The sequence below is a fragment of the Miscanthus floridulus genome, chromosome 1 (genome assembly GCF_019320115.1).
Source record: "Miscanthus floridulus cultivar M001 chromosome 1, ASM1932011v1, whole genome shotgun sequence".
Lineage (NCBI taxonomy): Eukaryota > Viridiplantae > Streptophyta > Magnoliopsida > Poales > Poaceae > Miscanthus > Miscanthus floridulus.
Window position 1 is genome coordinate 131074636 of NC_089580.1, and position 11854 is coordinate 131086489.

At 43.8% G+C, this 11854-nt stretch overlaps 1 protein-coding gene across 1 annotated transcript; it reads right to left on the reverse strand.

Annotated features, from left to right (window-relative positions):
* Window positions 1–10347: 10347 nt before the first annotated feature.
* On the reverse strand, window positions 10348–11433 carry LOC136541497 (probable glutathione S-transferase GSTU6). The gene is made up of 2 exons (XM_066533410.1): window positions 11081–11433; window positions 10348–10977 (listed from the first exon to the last, which is right to left on the reverse strand). Exons 1-2 carry the CDS (start codon window positions 11414–11416, stop codon window positions 10603–10605), a joined length of 711 nt encoding a protein of 236 aa, XP_066389507.1. The 5' UTR covers window positions 11417–11433; the 3' UTR covers window positions 10348–10602.
* Window positions 11434–11854: the final 421 nt, after the last annotated feature.

The window sequence follows — 11854 nt, forward strand, 5'->3', positions numbered from 1 at the left end:
GGAGAGGTGTATTTCTTCTATTGACCACTTGAGGAGGAGGTTGTGGAGCATCAATATCTTGTGCTTGTACCACCATTTGCTCATGGGAGACATGAGTATCTTCATTTTCTACTCTCCCATCTTTTTCACCATCTTGTGGCACACTTGATGAAGAGGGTTGATCAATGACTTGTACATCATCTTCATCATCTTTTGGCTTGATGTCTCCCACCGGAATATTCTTCATAGCCTCCCTCAATGGTTCATCACCTACATCATCAAGATTCTCATGTGCTTCTTGGAAGCCGTTAGATTCATCAAATTCCACATCATATGTTTCTTTAACCAAGCTGGTGGCATGATTAAATACTCTATATGCTTTGGACTTTGATGAGTAACCAACAAGAAAACTAATATCACAACATCTTTGGAACTTCCCTAGGTGTTGCTGCTTCTTGTAGATGTAGCATTTGCAACCAAACACCCTAAAGAAGGAGACGTCCGGCTTCTTCCCATTGAGCAACTCATAAGGTGTCTTGCCAAGGAACTTTTGAAGGAATAGGTGGTTTGATGCATAGCATACGGTGTTGATTGCTTCCGCCCATAGAGCTTCGGGGGTGTTGTACTCATCTAGCATTGTCCTTGCAAGAGTGATCAAAGTCCGGTTCTTCCTCTCAACTACACCATTTTGTTGAGTATAAGTTGCGGAGACTTCATGCTTGATCCCAACTTCATCACAATAAGCTTCAATGTTTGTGTTGTTAAATTCTTTTCCATTGTCACTTCTTATCTTCTTAAGCTTCACTTCAAATTCATTTTGGGCTCTCTTGGCAAACTTCTTGAAGCAAGATGCAACTTTGGATTTGTCATGAAGGAAAAATACCCATGTATACCTTGAATAGTCATCAACAATCACAAGACAATAGAGATTCCCTCCCAAACTCTTGTATGTTATTGGTCCAAATAAATCCATGTGTAGGAGTTCTAGCACTCTTGTGGTTGACATAAAAGCTTTTGTTGGATGGGTATTTGCAACTTGCTTGCCGGCTTGACATGCACTACAAAGCTTGTCCTTCTCAAACTTCACATCCTTCAACCCTCTTACCAAATCATTCTTCATTAGCTTCTTGAGTGAACTCATACCAACATGAGCAAGTCTTCTATGCCATAGCTACCCAAGTGTTATTTTGGTGAATAGGCAAGTCTTCAAATTTACATCTTCGGAGGTGAAGTCCACTAGATATAAGTTGTTGTATCTAAATCCATTGAATATCACTTGATTATCATCTACCTTGGATACAACAACCTCCTTCTCGGTGAATAAGTATTGGAAGCCAAGATCACACAATTGTCCAACGGATAGCAAGTTGAAACTTAATGAAGCAACATATAGCACATTGGAGATGGAATGATCATTTGATATTGCCACTTTGCCCAATCCTTTAACCTTGCCCTTTGAGTTATCTCTAAATGTTATTTTCTCTTGTCCATCTACCTCTTCATCTAGTGAGGTGAACATACGAGGATCACCGGTCATATGTTGAGTGCAACCACTATCAATAACCCAATGACTTCCACCGGTCTTGTAGTTCACCTACACATAAGAGATTAAAGATTTAGGAATCCAAACTTGTTGAGGGCCCTTCACCTTCTCAACAAGTGACTTAGCCACCCAAATCTTCTTAGGCCTATTCTTGTTAGGGGGTCCTAAGAACATGACTTTCATCTTTCCACTAGAATCCTTTCTAAGCATGTAGTGAGCATTGAAGGCAAAGGGTCTAGCATGCTTGGGCAAGGGTTGTGGCGGTGGAGTTTGGCACTCATGAGCAAAGTGGCCTTCTTGTCCACACTCAAAACATATCTTTGGCTTTGGCTTTGGCTTTGATTATTGTTGTTGAACTTGAGCCTTCTTCTTCTCTACACTTGCCACATATCCAATGCCACTTCTATCCATCTTCATGACAGTGTTTATGAGTAGCTCACTTTGGAGATGCTTGCCTCTTGCAAACTTGCTCAATCCCATCTTGAGATGCTCTTTCTCCATCTTGAGCTTCTTGTTCTCTTCCTTGAGAACATCATTGTTCTTCTCTTCCTTGAGCTTCTTGTTCTCTTCTTTGAGCTTCTCATTCTCAAGGATCAACTCTTCATCATGATTAAGATTTTCTAGCACAATGGTGTTGTGGCTTTTCATCTCTTCAAGATCTTTCATGAGCTTTTCATTTGCATTCATGAGCTTGACATATTCATCATAATCATTGCACTCAACCACTTTCTTGCCTTTGCCACTAGATCCTTGCTCAATGCTCTCATCAATTAAATCATCACATGATGTAGCTATATCAATCTTAACAACATGGTTAGTAGCATCATATGGCTCATTTGGTAGAAATTCTTGAGCAATAACAAGAGTATCATGATTGATCTTAAGAGTAGTGTATTCATCTTTTAGCTTGTTGTGGCTAGTGATGAGCTCATTGTGCACCCACTCAAGTTTATCATGTTTATCTTTAAGCTCTTTCTTAGAAGATTTTAGCTCATTGAGTTTGGATGATATAGCATCATTTGTTTCTTTAAGCTCAACATTTGCCTTTTCCAATGTATCGCATTTAGCTAAGAGTGAATCATTTTTAGCATCAAGCTTTTCATTTTTAGCTCTACTCTTTCTAATGATCTTAGTGTATTTTCTTAGTATTTTGACAAGATCATCATATGAAGGTGAATTATCATCATCGCAATCGCTATCATCATCACTAGCTTGCTCATCATCACTACTATCATCATTATTAGTTACCTTGCATTCACCTTTGGCCATAAGGCATAGGTGTGTAGAGGATGATGGCGATGGTGGTGGTGAAGATGAAAGATCAATAGCAATGGCGGCCACCTTCTCATTGTCACTATCATCATCGGATGATCCACTAGATGAATCAATGTCCGTGAGCCAATCACCGACAATGTAGGCCTTTCCACTCTTCTTCTTCTTGTGGAAGTCTCTCTTCTTGCCATCTCTCTTCTTGTATGGCTTGTTCTTCTTCTTTTCATCTTTATCTTTGTTACTTGAATCATCTTTCTTGCCCTTGTTCTTGTTCTTGAACTTGTCTTTCTTGGTCTTGGTGCATTGATGTGCTAGATGATCAAGTTCACCACAATTGAAGCAATCCATTTCGGAGATTGGCTTCCTTCTAGAGCTTGTGAAGAACTTCTTCTTCTTGCCGTCAAACTTGATGCCACTCTTGTTTAGCTTCTTTAGCATCTTGGCGGCCTTCTTCACCATGAGAGCAAGATTTTTATCTTCATCTTCTTCATCACTTGAGCTCTCATACTCAAGTCTTGCTTTGCCCTTATCTTGGCTAGCTTTGAATGCTAAGTCCTTCTCTTTCTTCTTGGTAGAGGATGAGCCATCTTGTGGCGTGATGTGCATGTACATCTCATGAGCATTGATCTTTCCCAAGATTTGTGTTGGTGTAGCGGTGGAAAGATCACCTTGGTGTAGCACGGTCACAATATGCCCATATTTGTCAATGGGGAGGACACTCAAGATCTTTCTCACAACGTTGGATGGTGACATTTGAGTAAGTCCAAGCCCATTGACTTCCTCTACAAGAACATTTAAACGTGAATACATCTCATTAGCACATTCTTTGGGAAGCATTTCAAATGAATTTAGCTTTTTAATTATAAGATGATAGCGTTCCTCACGCTCACTCTTGGTTCCCTCATGGAGCGCACAAACGTCTGATCATAGTGCATGGGCGTCTTTCTGGTTCCTTACACGGTTGAACACATCTTTGCAAAGGCCTCTAAAGATGGTGTTCCGAGCCTTTGCATTCCACTTTTCATAATTAACCTCATCACCTTATAAGTTAGTAGCATCTCGAGGTTTTGGGAAGCCTTGTGAGGCGGCTCTAAGTATACCAACGTCTAGAGCTTCTACGTACGCCTCCATGCGGATTTTCCAATATGGAAAGTCATCTCCCTCAAAGATAGGAGGAGGTCCATCCCCATGAGATATCTTGCTCAAAGCGATTAAGCTTAAAAACATGAGCACGAGGCTCTAATACCAATTGAAAGGATCAAGATGCCCAAGAGGAGGGGTGAATTGGGCTAATTCTAAATTTTCTTGCAATAATTAAATCCTACGGTTAGCCCAATTAACCCCTTGTGTCTAGAAAAGTGTTTCTAATAATCTAACGCACAAAGGACTTGCAAAAAATGTTCCAAACTTACTCTAGCATGGCAATTCTATGAATGTAAGAACAAGTATTGAATTGCTCAAAGTAAATTAAGAGAGAGGAACGTGGCGATGTTTTGCCGAGGTATCGGAGTGTCACCACTCCCCACTAGTCCTCGTTGGAGCACCCGCGCAAGGGTGTAGCTCCCCCTTGATCCGCGCAAGGATCAAGTGCTCTCTACGGGTTGATTCTTCGACACTCCATCGCGGCGAATCACCCAAAACTGCTCACAACTTGAGTTGGGTCACCCACAAGCTCCGCCGGGTGATCACCAAGCTCCCAATCACCACCAAGCCGTCTAGGTGATGGCGATCACCAAGAGTAACAAGCACGAACTCTCACTTGACCATGCGAAGCCTAATGAGAACGGTGGATGCACACTTTGCTACTCTTGATTCACTAATGAGGCTACTCTCTTGGATTCTCAAATCTCAATCACCTCACTAGGATCTTGCTCTTCTTGGCACTCACAAACGTGTTTCTCAGCTGTTGGAATAAGCAAAAGTAACTACACACACGAGTGGAGCTTCTATTTATAAGGCAGCCTGAAAAATGAACCGTTATGAGCTTCTGCGGGGTGACCGGACGCTCCGGTCATGTTGACCAGACGCTCCGGTCAGTTCAACCCGCACACCAGTGTTTAAGTGTTGACCTGACGCTGGTAGGGTCTGGTCACCACTGACCGGACGTGTCCGGTCGCATTAAACCCTCACTGGATGCTTACTGTACTCGACCGGACGCTGGATCCTCAGGGTCCGGTCAGTATTGACCGGACGCGTCCGGTCGCAGATTCACTCTTCTGGAACCTTACTGGAGTCGACCAGACGCTGCCTCTTAGCGTCCGGTCACTTGACCACTCCAGCGTCTGGTCGCATCGAACGCAATCACCTTGGTCAAATGAACTGACCGGACCCTACGGCCAGCGTCCGGTCGCACCGGAGCCAGCGTCCGGTCAGCATTTGACCCTCCATTCACTTCCAACTCTCGATCATATGTGAATGAAGTTTGCTCCATAGGATCATAGGCATACGTAGGAACTACCTAGTGCTAGTTTTAACAAGTGTGCACCACACCTAACTCACTAGACTCATCTAGGTCAAGCTACCCGTCCATACCCCCCTTAATAGTACGGCCAAAGTAAAAACAAAGTCCTAAACTACTCTAAGTGTCACTCCAACTCCAATCGACACTTAGAACTAGTCATCCTTAACCTTATCGTCCATCCTTTGAAAACCAAAACGATTTCCATCGTAGGGGCATGACCACCTCGATTGCCCAATCGATCCCCATTACCATGACCTAACTTAATTGCCTCTACAAAACACACGTTAGTCATAGTAATCTTGTATTGTCATTAATCACCGAAACCCACTTAGGGGCCTAGATGCTTTCACATGGTACAAGTAAGGGCCATAATATAAGGGTACAAATACCAGAGGAGGTCCCGTAAAGGTCGTTTGGTATTTCCCTATGGCTCCTCGGGTGCGTAGACTATTTGCAAATGCAAAGTCAGTGAAGCTATTGCGCTGGCATGGAGAAGAGCGTAAGAAAGATACAATGATGAGGCACCCCGCCAATGGGAAGGACTGGAGGACTGTCAATACTATGTTCTATAAGAACATTGGTGGAGAGGTAAGGCACCTTTGATTTGGTTTGAGCACAGCTGGGATGAATCCTTTCGACCAGGTTAGAAGCAATCATAGCACCTGGCTAGTGACGCTCTGTATATACAACCTTCCACCTTGGGTCTGTATGAAGCGGTCGTACATCCAGATGCCACTACTGATCCAAGGGCCAAGACAAATGCTACTAGTAATTGTACACAACCAATATTGACCACGATCATGTCACAGCCATGACTCATCGTCGCCCGTTAACCTGTTGCCGAAGAACCGATAGGAAACAAGAAGCAGCTGATATTGCTAGGACGCGAGAGCCGCATGATCCGATAAACGGTAGTGGTGTCAATCAGGACGGTGAGAACGAGGAACCATGGAGCCCTACCACTTGTCTCCAGTTGTATCAAGATGACCAAGATGACCAGGTAACTTAGGTATCATGTGACTAGGTAGCCACACATGCTAATTAATTGAGAGGGTCTTAGCTTACTTGGTGTCTCTAGCAGGAGTTTCCATGGGCCGAGGAGTCAGATGGTTCGGGTAGCAGGGTTGATGTTTGTGAGTGCAAATATAATCTTATAGATTCCGCAAGCGCACAGAACATCAGTGTATCATCTTACTGGGAGTATTCCAGGTATCATTATTTATATTTTACCACACGAAAATAATGGAGTAAAGATTTATTAAATAATAACAAAGGAGTATTTACTAACATACCAACATAACTAGAGTAGGAGGGTAATGATAGTAAAGATTTTAATCACAAAGACAAACGGAGATACCGAGAGACATGCAAGAATATAAGAATATTTAATTATAGATAAAAAATCTAACTTAGCTTTTATAGTTGGGCGTGCTTAATCTTGTGTTGGAGTCGTATCACAAAACATAGATGATCGAATCCCAGCCGAGGGTGCACAGGCAAGCCTCGATATCTTCGACGATTACTCGCAATCGACTCGCATGGCTCGAGAGGCTGCACATCTTTTGCTAGATCGTGGTTAATAGATGTAATTTAATATATAATAAGCACATACTAGTAGGTGCCGCCGCCAAGGCCTGATGACTGCATCTCGTGTCAACATGAGATCGAGCGGATGATGATATTGTCGGCATGGAGGGGGCATCAGCAAACGGACTCGGCGACATCCACCACCGCTAGTACACCAGTGCAAGGGGCGTTGCTCATTGCCACCGAGGCATGGAGACGTAGAGACGTAGTTCTTCTGGGCGTCACGTTGCCGATCGGTACATCGAGCGCCGCCGCCGGCAAATGCCGATTTGTCGTGGATGATGTTGATGAAGAAATTCTCATATGAAACATATTAGATTTGTACACGAAAGGCCCCCGGCGCGCCAACTGTCGGATTATTTAGCTCCGTTAATGCCTAGCAACGTATCGCGCAGATGGAATCAGATGGTAGCACACGAGACACAAGGATTTATGCTGGTTCGAGGCGCGGTGGCGCGCTAAACCCTAATCCAGTGGTGTGGCTGCTCTTGTATTCGTATGCTCAATTACAGGGGCTGTTGCTCCTAGCTACGTAGTAGATTGAAATGGCGGAATATGGATCCCGATCCCGAGGTCCCTACCCCCTTTATATAGGCAGAGGGGGTAGGGTTACAGAGAGGATGATCAGGATCCCGATCCCGAGGTCCCTACCCCCTTTATATAGGCAGAGGGGGTAGGGTTACAGAGAGGATGATCGGACTAACATTACACGATATGTGCAACAGATTGAACCTGACTTTTGTCTAGATACGCTTGTCTTGTCTTGCCTTGATCTCCACATTGGTCGACCCTTCTAGCCCCTGCGTGCCTCCTTCTTGGCGGTTGCTGGGCCAATAGCCTGGTGATAGTCACGTATACGGGCGGTGCAAATACCTCCGGCCCATATATCTAACACTTATTATTATTGCCTTGCTTAAAAATGAATCTTGACCAGTAATAATCTAGTTGTTTTAGAGCACCTTTTGATAGCTCAAATGAAGACATTATAAACATGGGCAGTTGTTTTACGGCGTGTTTGGTTTGCCGGTTCGTTAGGTCTAGAATCATCCGAACCTAAATCCGAGGCTAAGAATGGTGCTTGGTTTGCGTTGTCAGTCCATGCCATGCGTCACCAACTTGCTCTGTTTAATAACTCAGCCAACCCATTCCTCGGTAAAGTGACGGACGACCTGATTCTACATGCTTGCAGAGCGGACCCATGCCGGACGGATCTAATCCATAAACCAAACACGCTGTTAAGTGATTGGAAGGAGGAGACTGGATGGAGCACCTGACTTCCTGACCCAAACGAGCAGAGGAATGGAGCTCTATTTGAGTTGAATAACCCAATTATTCTCTCCCTAAAGGCACAATCATGGACGCCCACTCGTTCACGTTTTCTATGAAGTGGCTCCATCCCTTGCATTCGAATTTCGAAGGACAAGTGCGTCTTGCACTAGCAGCTGAGCTGCTGTAAATAAAGAAAAATTAAAAAGAGCAGAAAACAAGACTCCTGCATTTGCGGTAGGTGATTGGCGCTTGTCTTGCGCGAAAAGCATATGCGCGCGACTCATCGCTCATGCGAAATGGTGATTGCGCTTGTCTTGCGCGGAAAGCATATGCGCGCGTCTCATCGCTCATGCGAAATGGTGATTGCCCCACAAGTCAAGCTCTGACAGCGGTGTCCAATTTCACTATAAAACACAATTTTTTATGCTGATTGCATTGAGTTTTGGGTCGGAGCCGACTTTGTTGTCCAAGAACTTGGGGCACACTGTAGCTTCCAGTCGAAGCATGCAACTTTAGTGATCTTCCTCGCCCCTCTTTCCAAATATCTCAATCTTTTCTTTTCATCAAGGCACATCTGACCCCCCCCCCCCCCCCCCCCCCTCTCTCTCTCTATCTGGGTCTATTAGTGCCTGTTTGGTTAATGGCCAAAAAAAAACCTTGCTTAGACTAGGCATACATCCCAGGCGTCCATTTTTGGATTTTCTGGGGGCCTAGGGCCATGATGTGTTAGCATTTGCCTAGCAGGCCTCCAACCAAACAGACCCTTAAGACTCGTATTTTAGGTTCGGCTCCGAATACATGCAACTTCATGCTTCCAGTTCCATAGATATTACTTCCCATGTCGGAAATAACAATTTTATTATCGACTCAAATGAGGGCAAAGAAGACAAAATCCATAAATTTGTTACCTTCTCCGGGACTGTATAATCGTGAAACATCTTAAATAATTGGAGTTTGTCAAACTAGTATTTTTAACATGGAACTTACCATTAAACTTCAACGATTTGGTTTTAGAACTTCATCTACCATGCTCGCTGATCAAGGCTTGGAAACTTACATGCAACTTCACTTTGAGCAGAGGCAATTTTCATACCTAATTCCGCAGATGCACTTGTGGTGCGGTGGTCCGTGCTCACGGTGGCGAGCCAGCCGGCGAGACTTGGATCTCAGGTCTCAGGTCTGTGCACCTATGGGATTCTCTCCCCACGTGACGCCAATTCCCAGGATTTCTGAATCCCAAAAAGGACTAAAATATGTATGTGTTTCTTATTTCTTACGATTTGAATTTGAACAAAGACCTCAACCATGTGACATATACCTAACGTTATTCTTTTAACTACACAATTTTGAAACTTATATTGTATATTTGATACTTCAAATGATCTCAAATGAAAAAACTTGTTAACCACAAAGTTCAAGATCTCAACGTTTTTTTAGCATAGTTCAAGATCTCAACGTTAAGCACGTACCATCAGCTGAGTTATGTGTCACTTTTAACAACACAATTTTGAAACTTATATTGTATATTTGATACTCCAAATGATCTTAAATGAAAAAGTTGTTAACCACAAAGTTGTAGATTTCAACGTTAAGCATGTAATGACGCTATTTTTTTAACAACACAATTTCATATATTATATTATATATATATGGCACTTCAAATGATCTCAAATAAAAAAAGTTGTTAACTGCAAAGTTATAGATCTCGTCGAGTACTACAATTTGATGTTGATTTCATCTCAATTCGATATTGTTAATCATCTCACATCTGATTTGACATCTTATATTACATATTTGGACTTGTAAACCATTTCAAATCAAAATGTTGTCAACTACAAAGTTTTAGACCTCTTCAAACTCTACAGTTTTGATATAAAGTGTATCTTAATCCGGTATCATATGGAGAAGTTTTTTTTTTGGCAAAACAAGCTCTCACTGTGGGTTGGTGGCTTCAACTGACAGCGAAACCTATCACTATAGAGAGGTTGATAGGTGGACTATCACTATCGCTGGAAGTGATAAACTTATCACTATCGGGTCCACCGTAAACAGCAGTCATGGCCCGATAGCGATTGTATGGTCCGTCGAGGTGCTCTTAGTCATAATCTTCTGTCGTAGTAAGGGATGAAGCCAAATGTTTATTTCTTTATTACATTCGTATGGACGATCAACTGCACTGAAGTAGAGAAGCTAGATATATAACCTTCTGATTTTGAGAAGGATGCTATGCACAAAGTACTACTACCACTGTCCACTTTCGTATAATGTAAAAGAAACCATGACAAAAACAAATGGATTAAAAAAAATACAAGACTCATTTGGTACAAAACGTAAGACTCTCCACGACACCACAATGAATGCACAAAACGTAGTATTCCTTACACTAATAATCACATCGATCAACTGTGCCAAATACAGGCACCAGCAACACTGTATTACTATTTGCAATCTGCATCAGAAAACCATGCCAGATTGCCGGTTCAATCAATTATTAATTTGAAGCCCTGGCAGCATTCTTGGCGATCAGCATCTTGGCGTACTCGACCACTGTATCCACGTCCTGCAGGACCGCCTTGGCCGCGTCGAGCTCGCAGAAGCGCTCCATCCACGCCGCCAGGAGCGGCGTCGTGGCGGCATCAATGAGCTTGGCACCAAAGAGCGCATCGTGTGCCTTGGCATACGAGACGGCGCCACCCAGAACAACATCCACGTAGCCGACGCTGTCGCCGCCGAAGAAGGGTTTCCCCTTGGAGCACTCCTTGAGGCCTCCCTCCAGAGTGTCCACTGCTGCGAACATCTGCTTGAGCGGCTCCTCCCTCTCCCCGTCCGTCTTCGCCCGGAACACTCGATCCCATGGCGGCACCAGCTGCGCGCGCGCAAGCATGTTGTTAGATGCAAATTCTGGAGCTATTTAGAAGTTCGAAGCAGATAACAGGAGATTAATTAAGGTTAAAAAAACAAACAAAAACCTTGTCTTCGATGTAGGCAGCCCAGAAACGGGCAACCGAGCGTTCGTAGGGGTCAGCCGGGAGGAGGGACGGGCCGGTGCCGGTGCCGGCGAAGGCCTCATCGATGTATTGCAGGATGACCTGCGAGTCGCAGATAGGCTTGCCTCTGTGGATCAGCACGGGAACCGCCTTGTGCACTGGGTTCGAGCGGAGGAGGAGCTCGCTCTTGTTCCTCAGATCCTCCTCGATGTACTCGTAGCTCAGGCCCTTGAGGCTGAGAGCAAGTTTCACTCTGGTGACGAAAGCGCTCCCGTACTGACCGATCAGCTTCAGCTCGCCGTCGTCTTCTCCGGCCATCTCTGTCTGTGATTGTCCTCTTTCTACGACTGCTCCTGAGAAGGATTCTAGCTTCACAGTTTGGTGCTATAAGTAATGTTTTTTTTAACTTAGTCAAACTTCCATGTTTGACCAGATTGATTGCTACTATCATTATCATTTTACTTTTTGATTGAAGCTAATGTTGTAGTGCACCAAAGCAATGCTGTGATTTGGAACGACGACCGGAGACTCTTCAACTCCTTGGAGAAGAAGCAAATTATAGAAACTAGTAAAATAAAAATTGGTGCCAGCTCTGCATTTTACAGTACTCTAGCCCATTGACCCGCCCGCTTGCTTGACCTCGAAATCGATAAGGGGAAAGCAAGGAATAAAAATGATAGCAAATACCAAATATAGGGAGATGTCAGAACATTGAAATCTTATATCTCAGAACCATGTCAATCCTCCCTGATACTA

Excerpts from the sequence above, each read along its gene's own strand:
- LOC136541497 (XM_066533410.1), bottom strand. The coding sequence starts at position 11,416 with ATGGCCGGAGAAGACGACGGCGAGCTGAAGCTGATCGGTCAGTACGGG. Across the intron at positions 10,978-11,080 it reads CTGCCTACATCGAAGACAAG|CTGGTGCCGCCATGGGATCG; the intron begins GTTTTTGTTTGT and ends GCGCGCGCGCAG.